At 53.0% G+C, this 17,829-nt stretch overlaps 1 protein-coding gene across 1 annotated transcript in view; it reads right to left on the bottom strand.

The window, feature by feature from the left end:
• The window catches only part of LOC112114925 (U5 small nuclear ribonucleoprotein 200 kDa helicase), a 40,061-nt gene that overhangs the window by 7,897 nt on the left and 14,335 nt on the right, over positions 1 to 17,829 (bottom strand). The window contains exons 12-30 of the mRNA XM_024211845.2: positions 17,010 to 17,147; positions 14,649 to 14,804; positions 14,100 to 14,270; positions 13,601 to 13,794; positions 12,464 to 12,587; positions 11,759 to 11,908; positions 11,267 to 11,377; positions 9,233 to 9,364; positions 8,125 to 8,313; positions 6,882 to 7,079; positions 6,101 to 6,253; positions 5,851 to 5,931; positions 5,441 to 5,524; positions 4,817 to 4,923; positions 4,102 to 4,220; positions 2,496 to 2,650; positions 1,711 to 1,900; positions 841 to 1,014; positions 57 to 217 (exon numbers count right to left, since the gene is read on the bottom strand). Of these exons, the coding sequence (XP_024067613.1) occupies positions 57 to 217; positions 841 to 1,014; positions 1,711 to 1,900; positions 2,496 to 2,650; positions 4,102 to 4,220; positions 4,817 to 4,923; positions 5,441 to 5,524; positions 5,851 to 5,931; positions 6,101 to 6,253; positions 6,882 to 7,079; positions 8,125 to 8,313; positions 9,233 to 9,364; positions 11,267 to 11,377; positions 11,759 to 11,908; positions 12,464 to 12,587; positions 13,601 to 13,794; positions 14,100 to 14,270; positions 14,649 to 14,804; positions 17,010 to 17,147 (2,787 nt within the window). The remainder of the gene's footprint in view (positions 1 to 56; positions 218 to 840; positions 1,015 to 1,710; positions 1,901 to 2,495; positions 2,651 to 4,101; positions 4,221 to 4,816; positions 4,924 to 5,440; positions 5,525 to 5,850; positions 5,932 to 6,100; positions 6,254 to 6,881; positions 7,080 to 8,124; positions 8,314 to 9,232; positions 9,365 to 11,266; positions 11,378 to 11,758; positions 11,909 to 12,463; positions 12,588 to 13,600; positions 13,795 to 14,099; positions 14,271 to 14,648; positions 14,805 to 17,009; positions 17,148 to 17,829) is intronic.

Here is a 17,829-nt window from a genome sequence, read left to right as displayed (position 1 = left end):
ACGGGCCGGGGGAGGAATTGAACCCACGCCTAGGAGACAGGGCCGTGGGGACTCACCTGCTCAGCAAGGGCCTCCATGGGGGTGATATAGACACAGCGCCCCTCTGAGTTCTGCAGCAGCATCCTCAGGATGGCGAACTCGGCACAGATGGTCTTGCCGCTCCCCGTGGGGGCGCCCACGAACACATTGTCGTCGCTGTTATAGACTGTGTTAAACACTGGGGAGAGACAGAACCCTTGGTTACCCCAGGGAGCCCAACTGCCGCAGTACCACTGAGCCACGCTGCCCGGAGGCGGTTTGGGGATTTCAGCCCAGAGCGGATAGGACAAGGTTCCCATGACCCTGGCCTCCTTGCTGGCAGGCCAAAGCCCTCGCAGACAGACTAGCACCATCACCCCAGAGGAGGCCCCTCCTGGCCAAGGCACGCAGCAGGGCAGTACTGTAAACACCTAACAGTAGTTAGAGGCTGGTGAAGTCCTGAAACAATCCCTTCCACTCCTGCCAGGAGTATTAGCTACTTAGCTCCGGACATCCCTGTTACTGAAGTGCAGCATTTGGGAAGTGAAGACGTGGCTAGGGCAAAGTACAGTCTTGGCCTTTGGTCACCACAGTTGGGCCTCCTCTGTTTGCCAGAAAGGTTTGGCAATTGTTCAGATCCCAGCAGCCTGCTCTTTCCCAAGGCGCAGGGCAGGGAGAGAGGGCAGGATATCTAATGCAGAGGATCATTCACCCCCACTCCCCAACGCATGGAGCTGGGCTACCTGCTTCTCAGCAGCCCAGGGCTCATGCCAGACTCTGCTGCAGGGAGCAGCTTGGGGTGGGAGCCGGGCTAGTACCCACCTTGGGTCTGGATGGGGTTGAAGAAAGGAAACTTGTCCTGGTAGAGGCTCTCAAAGGCACTGTTACGCAGAGCGGACACGGGCAGCGGCTGTAGGTCCAGGAGCTCTGTGGGTGGGGGGTATTTCTCGGGGAGAATCAGGTGCCTGAAGGACACAGGCAGCTGCGTCTCACAGGCTGGAAAAGAAAGAGAATCAGAACAGTTTGTACAGCGAATCAGCCATAGCTGTGTCAGACATACCAGAGAGTCTGAGCTCCCCGGAGCCTAGGGGTGTGGGGCCAGGGACTGTCTGGATCACTGCAGCAATGAGAGATCCTCAGAAACTGCCCAGGTGCTGCAATGCCTTGCTAGCACGGGGAAATACCAGCTCCCAGCACTGAACTTCTCCCACAAAGCAAATACTTCCACTTCTGGGAGGGATGATCACCACCCCATTCCTCCCGTCCCCCATGACAAGCCATCCTTTGCTCCCGACTGATCTCAGCTGCCACTCCCCACCAGCTCTGCTCCCCACCAGCAATTCATCATCACGGCCCAGCCTGGGCCTGACACTCTCCTCCCACAATGCACAGCGGCAGGTCTCCCCAGCCAGTGACTGAGGCAGGTACCTGTGCTCTGTCCCAAGGGCACGAGCCAGTGTTGGTTTTGCTGCTCTCACAGCTCCAGGTGTCCCACCCGTTCCACGTGCAGTTCAGTGGGCCTCAGGGGAAGGTTCAGCCCACTCCCTAAGTAGGGGCTACAAATTCCCTTACAAAAAGATCCTTCCAGAGGCCACCTGCCACCACTGCTTGGCTGGCAAAGCATCTCCCCCACTACAGCTCCTGCAATACAGCACAAAGACGTCCCAGCCCAGCGGGCAGGTGGAGACTCACAGAGCCAGCGGTCTGAGACCACCCGGATGAAGTACTGCGGGGGCAGCGGCTCGAACACGGGCACGAAGAAGGTGATGAGATGCTCGTCCTGGGCGTACTTGGCTTTCAGCAGGAAGTACTCGTGGTGCAGAATCACTTCACTGTCCACATCCTCCACCAGGATCCAGAAGGCTTCCGACGAGCCGTGCACCTGGGCGAGACAGCAGCGAGCTTTGCAGCACAGCGCCCAGAGCTCTCCTGTTCTGACCCGCCCTGCACTGGGGCTGCCAGCCACAGACAAGCTTGGCCACACAGGCCCCTGCCCACAAGCCCACAGCTAGAGCTCTTCCAGAGCAACACTGCTCCTCAGGCGCCGTCCCACCGCACAGCTGGATTTTCACACGTTCCCAGGCCAGAAGGGACCATTGTCCTCCACCAGTCTGAGCTCCTGGATAGCACAGGCCAGAGACCGGCCCCACAATTCCCAGAGCAGAGGCGTATTAAATCTTCCTTCCCCAGGTAAAAAGCAACAGAGTGTCCTGTGGCACCTTTAAGACTAACAGATGTACTGGAGCATAAGCTTTCGTGGGTGAATGCCCACTTCGTCAGATGCATGTCGGAAGTCCCTACCTTCCCCAGGTAGGGACTTATCGGCTTAAGTCACCCCTTAACCTTCTCTCAAGCTAAATGGATGGACAGACTCAAGCAGCTCACCACATGGCAGGTTTTCCAATCTGCCATCAAGCTGCTGCCCTCCCCCGTGACCTGGTCAGCCAGGACTGCGTGTCTCCGGGGGCGCCTCTCACCTTCTCATCCCACTGGAAGTCAGGGGTGATGGTCAGCTCCACTTTCAGGGTGGACCTGGTGATGGGCTGGAGATGGACCGACAGCTCCAGCTTTGGGAACAGATGAACGTACTTGTGGATCGTCTTGCCCATCTTGGGCATCCGAATGAGCTCCCCTGTAATGTGGGACACAAACGTTATGGGCAGCACTGGGGGAAGAGAACGGACAAGCGGATGGACCCACACGCTCAGTGCTTCTCCAATTCAATGGCATTCTGAAGGAGAAGCGGCTGTTTCATATCTAGAGAATTGTGATCTGAGGGCATCTGTTCCCACAGCACTGCTCTCAGGCCAAACCCATTCCCTGGACGTTATCTGTACTGTGGTAGCACCAACAGGCCCTCATCCAGCCCCTGCTGTGCTAGGCGCTGTACAAACAAAAGGCTGTTTGGTGCCCTGAGGTGCTTTACAGTTGATGTACAAGATCCAGCAACAGATGCATCCATCTGGTCCCAGGGAAAGGCTAAGGCCTGGCAATGACCGAACAGAGACAGAACCTAGGAGTAGGTTGTAGTAGAAAGAAGGCCTGAAACATAAGGCCTTGTCTCAAAGGCCTGGGCTAAAGTAGGGGTCAAAGCTTTGCTGCTATAAAGCAAAGTTAAGTTGTGAGCAAGAGGCAGGCCCTGCTCACAGAATCTGGCAAGCGCAGGGCTGATATTGCAGAAACACAAATTCCCAGCTAGTGCTGGTACAGGAATATACACGCAAACACATTCCAAAAGGGGGGGTACCGGAACACCCCGATACTAGCACATTCCCTACAGATAATAGGAACATGCTGACCTATCTTAAAGATAAGGTCATGATGACAGCATGATGGAGGGATAGCTCAGTGGTTTGAGCACTGGCCTGCTAAACCCAGGGTTGTGAGTTCAATCCTTGAGGGGGCCATTTAGAGAACTGGGGTAAAAATCTGTCTGGGGATTGGTCCTGCTTTGAGCAGGGGGTTGGACTAGATGACCTCCTGAGGTCCCTTCCAACCCTGATAGTCTATGATAGAGATGTTCTGATTAAACCAACAGGTACAAGGCGATGGGAGGGGCAATACGGAACTTGTTTGTATCGACGTATAAAGAGGGGTCTCACAGGGAGGGGATAGTGCAAAGTCCCACTGCTAACTGAGCTGGGTCCCACTGTCACAGGCATACATGAATGGAGTATAAGGCACCAATACTGTGCTCCGTCGATAATAAACCTGACCAAGTTCCTTCGCTACGAACAGAGTCGGTGCTTATTGGGCAGTGTGATCGGAGCCTGCCGTCTGGCCAGAGTCAACGCAGCACGCAGAGAGAACACACCTGCAGCCAACATCTGACCACACTGGTGACCCCCTGGCCGCTGATCTGGGAAATACGTGAGCTGCCCTCAGTCGAAATCCCGACATCCTTTGCTCTGGGAGAATATGGAACTGGCAAGCGAAAGAGCAGTGCCTCTACCCCCCTCTTGCTGCAGTTAGTGCAGGGCCTCCATAGGGGAAAAGCAAAGGCAGAGAGATGAAAGCCGTGAGCAGCTCGAATGCAGGGACCGTTAGTAGCCCCGCTTGGTACAGAGGCCCCTGTTCCTATACCTATTTCATTGTGGTTCAGGTCATAGAGACGTTCAAACGGGAAGTTCTTCTTCTCGATTTTCTTCACCACCTCCTCGGGCAGTTTCCTGAACTGGCGCAGGGGGCACATGGACTGCCACCTATGGGGACAAGCGGGATGCAGGAGTTAGCAAGGGGATATCCAGCGCCATCAGGATACCTGTAGGCATGTGCCTATGTCCCCGCACCGAGAAAGAAGCCAGCCTTTTCAACTGTGCCACTACAAGCAACCACACCCACCACAGCTCATGTTTCCCCCCTACTTGGGTAAGAGTCATTCCCATGAGCCCAGAGACTGTGCTCCCCCATTCCCTACAATCAGAGCCCTCTGACAGCACTTCCACATTCGTGGAGCATGGATTTCAGACTCCAAGAGCCCTGGGATATGACACACTAGGCAGCCCCTTCTCTGGCTGAGACAAGCTCTATAGGTGCGTCCATGCCAACTCCATAGAGCACAGCCGGCCTCCAGACTGTCCCAGGAATTAAGGTTACATCACTCGCTGGCCTGTAGAGAACTCATTATGGTGCCATTCAACGTTCATGCACTCACTATCGTCCCAGTCGCCACCAGCCTCTCTGGCCAGAGCACCTGGAGGTGAGGGGTGCACCCAGGGCAGGTCGGACACCTGGCTTGGTTATAGGCGGTAAGCCGGCGGCACATCAGAAATCCGAGCACCACGGAGCCCTCACTTACATGCGTTTGTCAATCATCTTGCAGAGGTTCAGAGTCTTGTCAGTGAGCTGCGCCCAGCCACGGTTCAGGACAATCTCAAAGATCGCACGCATTAGACGCCCGGCAGACTGGCGGGGACACAAGAGAGCTGTCAGAGCCCACGGGGGATCAGTGGCTTTCACAGCCACTGGGGATTTCCAATTCACAACCAACTGCCCTGTTCCTATCCCAATCTGGGAAACGGCTCCTCCTGCCCACCTACTCCACCCTCCAGCCATGTGACCAGCAAGCTTTGGGTCAACAACAGCCAGCGACTTGGTGTGTGTTAAGGTGACTTAATCTGTCAGTATTTCAGATTCAAGCTCTGTTGCAGAGCTAAGACCCGGATGTCATCTCTCTCCAAAATAAATTAGCTTTCACCTGCAGTCATTTTCATGTATTCATTTATTAATGAGCACCTCACAGGAATTAGCCCCCGTTACAAATTCACAGCCCTATTAGTCATCAAAGCAACTAACGAACATTAACCCTCCCAGCCCCAGAGGAGCAGGCATTATCCCCACCTTGCAAACTGGGGCACCAGGGCAGAGAGGGGGTCATTCCGAGACAGTGGCAGATTTTCTACCCATGTGAATTCCCACTCACCTGGGTGACGTACACCATGTCTGCCATCAGAGCAAACCCTTCCAGCTTCAGCTGGGAGATAAAGGCCTGCAGGAGCACATTGATCTACAGACAGCAAGAACAGGAGTTAGATCAAAGCAATGATGGTGTACCAGCTGAGAGCCTCCCGTCTTTGGGGAAGAGGGGTGGGAGGGGAGGAAGAGCTCCTAGCTGGTCAGGGCTGGTACAACAGTACTGGGGGGAGATACTGCAGTTCCTTCCCACCCCCATGCTCCTGTCCAGGACACTGCACAAAAGGGAAGGGAGGCCGAGCAACAGGATCAAGCATTCCCTAAACCACCGAACAGAAGCAGGGAGGGGTTCAGTGCCGCAGGGCTCTCCTCTCACGTGGAGCCAGGCTTCTCAGGAGGGCGGGCAGAGGGGCGGCTCACCTTGGCACTGGGCTCCTCGATGCTCTCCTTCACTGGAATTGGGACCCGCTCCAGCAGCTTCTGGAGCTCCAGCTTCTCTTCCTGTGGGGAGACAAGGGGTGGGAGGTGAAGCCAGCTTGGGGGCATCGCACACAATCCCTCTGAACCAGGGAAACCAGCCTGGCAACCCTCCAGGGTACAGGAGAGAAGATCCTGGGAGCACCTCTGCTGCCTGACCAAGCCCCCTTCCCAACCCGTCCCAGAGCCGTACCTCCCGCACAGTGATGTTCTTGAACTCGGAGGACAGGGAGAAGACCCGGAAAAGCTCGATTTCACTCAAGGTGGGCTTCAGGAGCTGGTTGTAGGTTTGCACGGTCTCGTTGGTGATGTAGTAGTGGCTGGCAATGCGGCCCAGCTCAGTCACCTGGGGGAGGGAGGAAGGAGTAACTCCAGTTTGCACATCTGAAGAAGTGAGGTTTTACCCACGAAAGCTTATGCCCAAATAAATCTGTTAGTCTTTAAGGTGCCACCAGACTCCTTGTTGTTTTTGTAGATACAGACTAACACGGCTACCCCGATACTTGACTCCAGTTTGCACAGACCCCTCTGGCTGATCGGGGGGCTGAGCCAGGCAGAAAGGAGCCCACTGGAAGATGCAGAATGAAGCTGGCCAGCACAGAGGCTCCTGACATGTGGAGCAGAGTCCCTCAGGAATGGCCATGGGGAGAAGGTTCATTGTGTCAGGGACATAGTTCCCTCCCTCAGCCTCAGCCTCTCTACTTCTATCTCCAAAGCAAAGGAGACCCAGGCCACGATGGGAATTTGCTCAGCAAGGAGGCAGCAGTGTACCCGAGGACATTTGGAGCTACTTCAAACCCCCCTGCCCCCCCTTCAGACCAGTGACTCCCTTGAGCTCCAGGCTGGAAGGCAACAGCCACTATGCTCCCCAAACACCCACTGTGGCTGATCTGGAGTCACCTCTAGGAGGCAGCTTGTACCCTTCTCCCCAGCCATCTGGCTTCAGTGAGTCACACCCCCGTCCCCTGCCTCACCTGGAAGTTCCCCGTCTTCTTATCGTACTTCACAAGATTGTTCTTGTCTAGCATCAGGGCTGCAGTGTGAACCAAATCCAGCCGGCGCTGGTCCAGCAACGGGTCTCCCTTCAGGTCATCGTGAGAGAGCCCATAGAGCGATGGGGAGCGCAGCATTCGGATGTACAGGTAGGCATAGCCCAGCCAGTTCACTGCATCCTACGGACAGACACCGAGAACCAGCAATGCCAGTGATCTTTCAGCTGAGCGGGCACACCGCTGCCCCTGGAGCAGGAAGTTATGGGGACCATTGGTTCAAGGCCCAAAACTTACCATGATGTGACCCCGGCTAGATCAAGTAACTGGGGGCAGTTTTAAAGTCCGAGGCCTCATGAAACATCAGAACTAGAAATACTGAAAGCAGAGAAGAGGCAGCTCCTACCCCGGCAGACTGTCATAACTGACCTTAACTTGCACCCTTCTGAGTATGAGCTGCTTTCCTGCACTCCTCCTGTCCTAGAGTTAGGGACCATTATCTGCAGAACCAATAAAGTGCAAATTAAACGCTCTCTATCCTCAGAGCTTGGGAACCCCACATTCAAGTGCCAGAGAGTGCTCATCTCAGACATCCAGGCCAACAAAACCATGCTGCAATGTAAAGAGATTCCAGCCAAGAAAGCTAGCCATAAGCAGGGGAATATTGTGAAGACCAAGCGGAGATCCAGAAACTGACAGATCACAGATTAATGCAAATGCCTTCAGGGCTAATACATTTCTCTAAGCGCCTATCCTGGACCAGGGAGCAAAAATCATTTCACTCGCTGCCTGAGAACACTATTCTCTTCCCAGCTCAGGCAACAACTGGAAGCCAAAGATCACGAAACAGCCAAAATGCTTCACTTACAGACGATTTCGATTTACACATAAACCCCAATCCTACGCTGGATTGAATGTGTGCTCCATCGCTTTTACAATCTGCACATGTCACTGAAAAGGAAGTGATACTTGATATAGACAGGGCTGGGTTTTCTGCTATCCCTACAGACAGGCAGCGCTAGAAGGCACATGGAGATGCAAGATATTGCCCAGGGCAGGCCAGTGTGTTCTGTGCCTTTACGAGCAGTCTGTCCAGCAAGCCACCAGGAAGGGCTACGGAAGACAGGGCACCTTTCTCTCCGCCAGACCAGAGATCAGGTGTATTGTGAACATTTCTATACAAAGGTGCAATTGGGGGGTGGGAGGGATGACACACCCACATTCTCACCTTTGCATTCTGGACATTCCCCAGCACCACCTCTGCATTCAGCATATCTGGCAGTTTCGACACCATCTGACTCTCGATAGGGAGCTGCTGGTTGAGTAGGGAGAGGTAATACTGCAGTTCTCCGTGCGATGTGATGAGGATCCCCTCGCCCTTTGTGTCGTACTGGGGTCTCCCAGCACGGCCAAGCATCTAGGACAAACAAAGGGTTTAATCAGATGCAGAGAAGAGCTTTCAGCCTAGCCAACAACAGAACACTTCCCTAACCGCTGTGCCACAAGCCAGCCAGTGCTCAGCTATCCACTACAGAGTAGGAGGTGTACATGGTGCTGTGGGTCATTCCTCTGTCCTTACTCCTACCAGCACACTTATTCTGTGGTTCAGCTCATCGGACAGTCAAGATAGTCTAGCTGGGGGAGGCAGAGTGGGGTAGGCTACGTTTTGTCACAGGTATTTTTAGTAAAAGTCATGGACAGGTCACAGGCAATAAACAAAACTTTTCTTTTTTTTGGGGGGGGAGGAGGAAAAAGGGGGGCGCCTTGGGAGGACGGCCCAGGGGGTCCCGCGGGGTGGGGCAGGCTCCCTATCCAGCTCCTGGGGAAGCGACGCTGCTGCTCTGCCCCAAGCTCCGGTTCTGCAGCTCCCATTGGCTGGGAACCGCGGCCAATGAGAGCTGTGGGGGTGATGCCTGCGGGTGGAGGCCACACATGGAGCTAGGAGCTGAGGGAGGGGAGTTGCTGTCGCCCTTCTGAGGATCCACCCCCCACCCCAGGTAAGCACTACCCCGCACCCCAATCCCCAGCCCTGAGCCCCCCCACACCCAAACTCCTGCTACTGGGAGGCGGGGGGGTCCCAAGACTGCCCAGCAGCAGCCAGGGTGCCTGGCCCAGGGGCTGCTCAGGCGGCTCCCGGGCCAGGCGCACCGGCCACTGCAGAAGTCATGGAAAGTCATGGAATCCGTGACCAACACGAAGCCGTCGCTACGGGAAGTGGTGGCAGCTGTGGTGTCAAAATGCACGAAGCTGATCACATGGAGGATTCATGAGGCAGATTCCAAGAGGAGAGGGACCTGCTAGGGATGGTCAGAGCAGTTTTACTGCCAGGACTTTACCTGCAGGATGTCCAGAGCACCCAGCTCCGTCCAGCGGCCTTTCTCCGGGCTGTACACCTGCGTCCCTTTGATGATGACCGTGTGAGCAGGAAGGTTCACACCCCAGGCCAGCGTCGCTGTGGAGACCAGAACCTGGAGCAGGAACACAGTGGGGTTGGTTAGCTCATTCCCACAGGAAACTCCACCAGAGATACTGGCTCTTGCTCCAAGAGGACAAGTGTGCCTGAAATTCTCCTTCCATGTACCCAAAGCTCAGTGGAGGGCCCCAGCCTGGGAGACTTGGGGCCTATTCCCAGATCTGCCACGGACTGCCTGGCCTTGGGTGAGTCACGCCTGTCTCAGTTCTGAGCAACTGCACCTGTATCCCCCCCTCTGCAGTCCAGCCAAGAGCGCCCCCAGAGGCTTCCGGCTCCCCAGCACCACCTTTCTGCATGGAGACCCTCGTCTCCCTTCATTCTGACCAGGGTACTTCCAGACTGCACAGCTCCCTGCCTCAGTGTCCCAGCAGAGATACTATCCAAGGGCACCGGCTTTTCTCTTCAGAGCAGGTTAACAGCTATCAGCGCCATCATCAGAAGGTACCACACACCACTTCCTGTGCACGCCTGCTTTACTCTTCAAGTAAAAAGCACTACAGCACTACAAAAAGATCAAAGAACCCACACACATGGTACTAAGCTTACCAGGGTTCATCTCAACCCACACATGAATTCTGGCAGGAGCAGTCCTTCAACGCCCACCCGAAGGGTTCCTGGGGATTACCAGTTCATCACAGCTTCAGCTCAGAACAAGCACACCCCCCACTTTGTACCGTTCAGGGGGCTTTGAGCTGCAGTTTCCAAGAGTAGGTCATTAGTAGATAATGGGGTTTCTTGAAGAATCTACACTCCTGTCAGACTTTAGCCATGCTGAGCTAACCCCCAGTGAAGACAGCACGAGGTCGATGGAAGAATTCTTCTGTTGGCCTCGCTAGCCTTGAGGAGGTGGGTTAACTACCGCGATGGGAGAACCCCTCCCACAGGCGGAGGTATTGTCTACACTGAAGCGCTACAGCTGGGCCACTGGAGTGTTCCAAATGGAGACAAGCCCTCAGTGAAGTTCATTCAGGATATTGTAAGGCATGTGTTGTCAGTCTGTCACAATGTTCCCTCTATTTGTACTGCAGTAGCACCAAGGAGCCCTAGTCATGGGCCAGGACCTCACTGTGCTGGGCACTGCCCCAACCCAGAGCAAATACACTCCCTGCCCCAAAGAAGTCACAAGTCTAAGGGCAATTACCCTTTCCAGCCCTTAGTTTCTCCAGCTGTAAAATAGAACCTCAGTCTCACTGCCCTCAAGGTGCTTTACAAGGTGGGGGTAGAGGGACAAGGTTATCCTGTGCTCAACAGAACCCTGCTCGTCCCACAACAGAACATCTTCCCTACAAAGCCGCTGCATCCTTGTGGGCAGCAGGCAGGGCTAACTCCCACAGCTGCATCGCGCCACAGGCAGAAACGGAGTAACAGTGCATGAAGACGGTTCAGATCAAAGTCACAGACAGGTTGCAGGCAAGAAACAAAAATCTGCCAGCTCCAGCCTCCGCCGCCGTGGCTGAAGCAGAAGTAGTCACAGAGGTTCATTAAAGTCAGGAACTACTCCTAGATGATCCTCCATGACAGTAACCAAGGTGGAAGCCCACAGGCTGCTGGTGAGAGCCAGCTAAAGGGATATCCAAGAGCATCGATACCCATCTCTGCTTAGAGAAAAGGCTTCCTTCCCCTATCCTAGCCATGCCCTGTTCACGGACCCATTCACTACCTGGGTTGGAGCCTAGACCTCGGACCAGAGAGAACCCAGTCTGTGTGCCTCCAGTGTCACAGTGAGCACTAGCTTCATTAAGACATGACAATCAACAGCCTTGCACTTCTAGTCTCCAGATGGAGCATCCCAACACATGCTGAAGCAGCAATCACCTTAAAGCATTGCTCAAGTATCTCCCAGGGACGATCCCAGCCTGACCTGAATACACATGCTCCACTTGGCGCAGGGACTCACCTGAATGTGCTTGTCAGCAAACAGATCCTCCACCAGTGTTCGATCTACTCTGGTCATCCCAGCATGGTGAATAGCAAAGCCGTATGGCAACAGGTCCTTCAGCTCTAGATTCTGTAGCAAAGAGACAACTAATTACAGTCAGACTCTTTAGAGAGTGAATCCACAGAACACACTGCAGGTCAGGGGAAATCCTGGAGGGCAAACCAGGACAGGGAGCGCCTGAGCTCCACCACTCATTAACAAGCGCTGGCCTCTCATGCTGCCATGAAACCAACACCCCCACGGGCAACAAGGACGCAGGTCCCACTGTTCCCACTGAGAAGATTTTGGTTTAATGCTGTGAGTAGAGACAAGAGGGAGAGAAAGCTCGGATTCTGCGGAAACGTGGCAAGCTTATGACACGTGAGCCGCAGTATTTTTGTCCCCCCAAGTCTGTCATAACACACCAGCCAGACTACAGGCAAATACCCCAGCTCTCTGCCTGCCAGTTACCTTGCACTGCTCAGCTTCTGTCCTCAGGACCTCTGTAGAGGCTGAGCCCTCGCGAAGGAAGAGGCCCAGCGTATCTTTCTCCAGACACATGTCCCTGATGGCTCGGGCCGTCTTCCCTGTCTCCTTCCTGGAGTGAACGAACACCAGCACCTGTCGAACGTACCACACAGCACTGTTATCGGGGGAGAGGCCATGGCAGCTGGCACAGAGTTCTGCCCCAGCCCATTCCCTGTGCTCAGGAAAGCGAGGTGACGACGGTGCAAAAGGATGGCCTAGAAGACACACCGGGGCATGGTGCTGATGCAGCAGGTCTGGGCTGGAGCTGCTGGCCTGGTAATGGGAGCACCACAATGCTGGAAGAGGAGAGACGTTTGGCTCTGGGAGGGACTGCAGGCTCAGTGACCTGGCTCAGGAGGGAGCTCCAGCCAGCTCTGACCAGAGGGGTTGGGGTGAGGCACAGCCACATGGTCAGCAGGTGACAGTCAGCAGGCAAAGAAACAGCAGTCTGGGGTACATGTCCCTGCCTCAGTTGCTAGTAGCCAGCACAGATCTACACTTCTATCCACAGACAGAGATTGCAGCAGTTCTGGAGCTGGGAGCAGAGTCCACAGGACAAACAAATAGAAAAAGCCTCTCACCAGGGCACCATAACCAAGAGGCTTAAATGCACCAGCAACTAAAATACCAGCAGGACGGCAGGCCTACCTGGTTCTTCCCGGCATGCTCCATAATCTTCTCGTAGACAATCTCATTCATGATCTGGAAGCGCTTGATTGCTTTCTTCTCTGTGATTCCCACATAGGTCTGCTCCAGGGGCACTGGGCGAAAGCTGCAATGGGAAGCAGGCAGCATGAACTGGCTGGAATGGCACCTCCACGTTATGGATTTCCACCACAGATCAGATGGTTTCTATCCAAGAATCACCGTGCAGATCCCTTCGCGAGCTTCAATCCAGCCCCTCCACAGAGACTCCATGCTAAATGCTCTCCTGCTCTAGCCCAACACACGAAGAATCAATGAGTCATGTTCTGGCCAAGCATGCCTCCTTGTTTTAGTTCTATGGCAGCAGTATTCGACTGTCACTTGAGTCCATTCCCTGGATGCACATCCTCAGATATGGATGAAACTTTGCAAGCCACCTCAGAGCCATTCAAAGCTTCCCCCAAGAAGCTTTTGCAGCAGATTGGGGTGGAGAATCCCTTTTCTTCCCCTCCCAGCTTAAGTTCTGAACCCAGGTATGAGTATAACTAAGGCGACGTTTATGTCACAGAATCCGTGACTTCCAGAGACCTCCATGACATTTTCCACTTCAGCCCTGGGGCAGTGGGGCTGGAGCTGTCAGCTGGCTGGGGGACCCCGCAGCTCCCAACCACAGGCCCCGGAACGCCAAATAAGCCATTGCGGGCGCCTGAGAGACCCTGGAGCCGCAGCAGGGGTGGGTGCTGGACCACCCATTTTGTCAGTTATTTTCAGTAAAAGTCAGGGACAGGTCACAAGCGTCTGTGAATTTTTGTTTGTTGCCTGTGACCTGTCCCTTTCCTAAAAATAACCGTAACAAAATCTTAACCTTAAGTATAACTAACAGTTACACATCCTCAGGAAAATACCCCTAGGGTGCATTTCAGGGGTGCAATCCTGGACCTACACATTCTAACGGATCTCCCTAAAAGCCACAAGCTCGTCCCGTGGCTAGTTAAACCAGACTGGATGCCCAATGAAACCCTGGCACCATCAGCTTATTGACAATTACATTCTAAACCACCTCCCCATAAAGATCTCACCAAAGACCTTGGCTGCTTCTCCAACTGGATTGTAAAAGGCGCTTCCCAACCTTTCCCACACCTGTTATCGAAGTAGAATAAGCCTTTGACGGGGTCCACTCTCAGGAACGTAGCTACATCCTCGTAGTTCGGGAGAGTGGCACTCAGGCCAACAAGCCTCACATCCTCCTGGGTCATCTCAATGTTGCGGATGGCTCTAGCCACCAAGGACTCCAGGACAGGGCCCCGGTCGTCATGCAGCAGGTGGATCTCATCCTAGAGGAGAAAAGGGGTGGGAAGAGGTTGACTTCAAAGGGGAAAGGCTCGACTGACTTCTTTGCTGCATGTCTGGTTCATTCGTACTCCCTGATGGAACTGCATGGCCGGATGTGCATAGGTTTAAACACCCACCTATCCACCACTCCCAGATGGAGTCTCACATCAATTATGGCCTCCTCAGAAACCGCGAAGACCCTGACATAACCCCTTCTGCTGAGGTACCACGAGGCACTTCTCGAAGTGCAGTCACAGTCAGGGTCATCATCTCCCAGTGGGCTTGGGGAGATATTACTGCTACTCACCAGGATAATGAGGCGCACCAGCTGGGTATAGGTGCGTTCCCCGCCCTTGCGGGTGATGATGTCCCACTTCTCGGGGGTGCAGACGATGATCTGGGTAGCGTTGATTTCTTCCTTACACAACTGGTGGTCTCCAGTCAGCTCGGCCACGTTGATGCCATAAGTTGCCAGGCGCTAGGAAAGACCAAGTATGGTTAGGCTGGATGAGAGCCCAGTGCATGTGAGGAGACCGGGAAAATCGTATGCACAATTGCATACCTCTCCCAAGACGACAAATAGGGTTTTCTGCACCGTGGCATTAAGCAAGACACGGATTCTTCCTCTTTGGTGCTGAATCACAAAGCCTGGAATAGAGGCATCAGGCCCAAGGGAACAGGGAATAAGAGGCACAACACCCTCTCCTCTCAAGTCTAGATACCCTTTAAGGTTAGAGCTGAGCTGGGGCCCTTCTGAGTACAGACCTCACAGGAGCTCCAAGCAAAGCTCCAAGTCCTTGCTCCACTCCCCCTACCCCGCAGGTGTAGCAGGACCAGAGCGAAGTTGTTCCATTACCTTCCCAAAGCTTCCCACCATCTCCTGCACCAGAGACCGCATGGGCGCAATGTAGATGATTTTGAAGTCATCCACGTTGATGGTTCCATCCATGTTGATGTGCTTCCCGATCTCGCGTAGCATGCACATCAGAGCGACGTTGGTCTTCCCCGCACCCTGCGGCACAGAATACACCTCTGTAGTCACACCCTACATACCACTGTAATAATCTTTGCATAAAGCACGCCTTGTAAGGTATCAGTTAAAAAACTCATAATTTGCTGATCAGTATTGGCCTGGTAAAATGTGTGGGGCAACATATGTGATTCCCCTGTATGGCGTTAACAACACACGTTCCAAACCCCACAACCTTGCCCAAAAAGACTTTGGCAAACAGGTCTGTCCTAAACAGAGGAGCGTGTACTCTGCTTAATTTGCATTTAAGCAGGAAACAGTCATCAAGCAGGAAGGGAAGACAAAGGAAGTTCAAACAGTGGAAAAAAACCAGCAGGGAACATCTCTCCATATAGACTCTTTGGATCCTGGTTCTCAGCTGGAAATGTTTTTCAAGAGGGACTGAAAGGATAAAAAGGAGGGGCAAAACAGCCCCAGACCCCCCCCCCCAATCACATTCACTGCGCCTGAAGAGACAAGGGACGTAGGCGCTGGACTCTGGGGGGTTTGGTCAGTAATCTGCTGGAGCACATGATGAGAAACTTTGCTTGAATCTAATCTAGTTTAAGTCAAGTCAGGTATTAGTAAATGTCTTGTCTCTATTTTTCTTGTAACCATTTCTGACTTTTATGCCTCATTACTTGTACTCACTTAAAATTTACCTCTTTGTATTAAATAAACTTGTTTTACTGTTTTAGCTAATCCACAGTGTGTTTAACTTAAACTATCTGAATAACTTTGACAAAAGAAACTGTCATATTATTCCTCGGTGCTGGGCAGCAACAGGACACACATTTCTGGTGGAAAATCTGGGACTGGGGGTGTGTTGGGGTCACCCTGCGGTATAACCATGGCTGGTGAGAGTCAGGCTGTGGCTTGCATGCTGGAAGGCTGTTTATGAGCAGCCCAAGAGGGAGCTACAGCAGCAAGGCATTGTAAGGCACCCAAGGTTGCAGGGGAGGGGTTAACACAGCCCTCCACTGGTCTGGATTGCACCCTGGTACGTCACACCCTGGTACATACATTGAATCAGCCCCATCATATCCACAGTCTCCTCACAGCAGCCAAAGACAGATTCCCCTCGAAGTATGAGCCAGCCCCCCCTAAGATGACATACAACTACTCAAGACAGTCAAGTCCAAAGCAGACTGTGAAGATCTACAAAATGGATCTCTCAAAACTGAGTGACTGGGCAACAAAATGGCAGATGAAATTCAATGTTGATAAATGCAAAGTAATGCACTTTGGAAAACATAATTCCAACTATACATATCAAATGATGGGAGTCTAAATTAGCTGTTACCACTCAAGAAAGATCTTAGAGTCACTGTGGATAGTTCTCTGAAAACATCCACTCAATTTGCAGCGGCAGTCAAAAAAGCGAACAGAATGTTGCAGATCATTAAGAAAGGGATAGATAAATAAGATAGAAAATATGTTGCCTCTATATAAATCCATGGTACACCCACATCTGGAATACTGAGTGCAGATGTGGTCGTCCCATCTCAAAAAAGATATATTGGACTTGGAAAAGGTTCGGAAAAGGGCAACAAAAATAATTAGGGGAATGGAACAGCTTCCGTATGACGAGAGATTAATAAGATTGGAATTTTTCAGCTTGGAAAAGAGACGACTAAGGGGGGGATATGACAGCTGTCTATAAAATCATGACCAGTGTGGAGAAAGTAAATCAGGAAGGGTTATTTACTCCTTCTCATAACACAAGAACTAGGGGTCACCAAATGAAATTAATAGACAACAGGTTTAAAACAAACAAAGGAAGTATTTCTTCACACAAGGCACAGTCAATCTGTGGAACTCTTTGCCAGAGGATGTTGTGAAGGCCAAGACTATAACAGGGTTAAAAAAGAACTAGATAAATTCATGATGCATCAATGGCTATTAGCCAGGATGGGCAGGGATGGTGTCCCTAGCCTGTTTGCCAGAAGCTGGGAATGAGCGACAGGGGATGGATCACTTGATGATTCCCTGTTCTGTTCATTCCCTCTGGGGCACCTGACACTGGCCACTGTTGGAAGACAGGATACTGGGCTAGATGGACCTTTGGTCTGACCCAGTTTGGCCGTTCTTATGTTCTAAGAGAGTTGGGCTACAACCCAAATTCTGTGCTAAACAGGAGGGGCTGGAGGCACTGAGTATCTATGAAGTGGCCTCCTGGGGCAGGAGACAGCTTTGCTGGATCCTTACCGTGGGAGCACAGAGTAGCAGGTTCTCATCAGTCTCAAGCGCAGCACGGTAGAGTTTGCTCTGAATTCGGTTCAGTGTTTTGAACCCCTCAAACCCAGCCTGGGCGTATTTGGGCAGTTTGTCCACAGAAACCAGTTGCTGAAAAGGGGAAACATCATTAACATCAAAGAACAGGCCCTTTATTGAGCCACTAGCAGAGCACTCTGTGGTCTAGAAAAGACCCCCCCCTTGGGGAATGGCAGGGAGCTTCTTGGTCTCTCTCAGGGCTGGTCTACACTAGAGGGGGCGTCGATGTAAGATACGCAACTTCAGCTACGGGAATAGCGTAGCTGAAGTCGACGTATCTTATTTCGACTTACCTCCTTTCCTCACAGCGCGGGATCGACGGCCGCGGCTCCCCCGTCGACTCCGCTACCGCCGCTCACCCTGGTGGAGTTCCGGAGTCGACGGGAGTGCGTTCGGGGATCGATATATTGCATCTAGATGAGACACGATATATCGATCCCCCATAGATCGATCGCTACCCGCCGATCCGGCGGGTAGTCTGGACGTACCCTCAGTGTGGCTGGGACATAATGCTTTCTGCAGAGCAGGTAGTAAGAGATCAGATGGGGCCCATTAGACCAAAGCATTTGGCCTGGGGGCTCCAACTGCTGATCTGCAAATCTCACCCATCACTCTGGGCAGCGACCAGCAATGCAGTCAACTAGCATAGAGGATTTTAACTCTTCGGGCCAAAACTACCGATTCCCCCAGACTGCGCCCTCTCGTGTACCAGGCAGTTCCCACTGCACGTCAGAGCTCACGGGGCAGCCCAACT

Source organism: Terrapene carolina, unplaced genomic scaffold (genome assembly GCF_002925995.2).
Source record: "Terrapene carolina triunguis isolate 2854851 unplaced genomic scaffold, T_m_triunguis-2.0 Scaffold49, whole genome shotgun sequence".
Taxonomy (NCBI): domain Eukaryota; kingdom Metazoa; phylum Chordata; order Testudines; family Emydidae; genus Terrapene; species Terrapene triunguis.
This window is presented reverse-complemented; position numbering and strand designations above follow the sequence as displayed.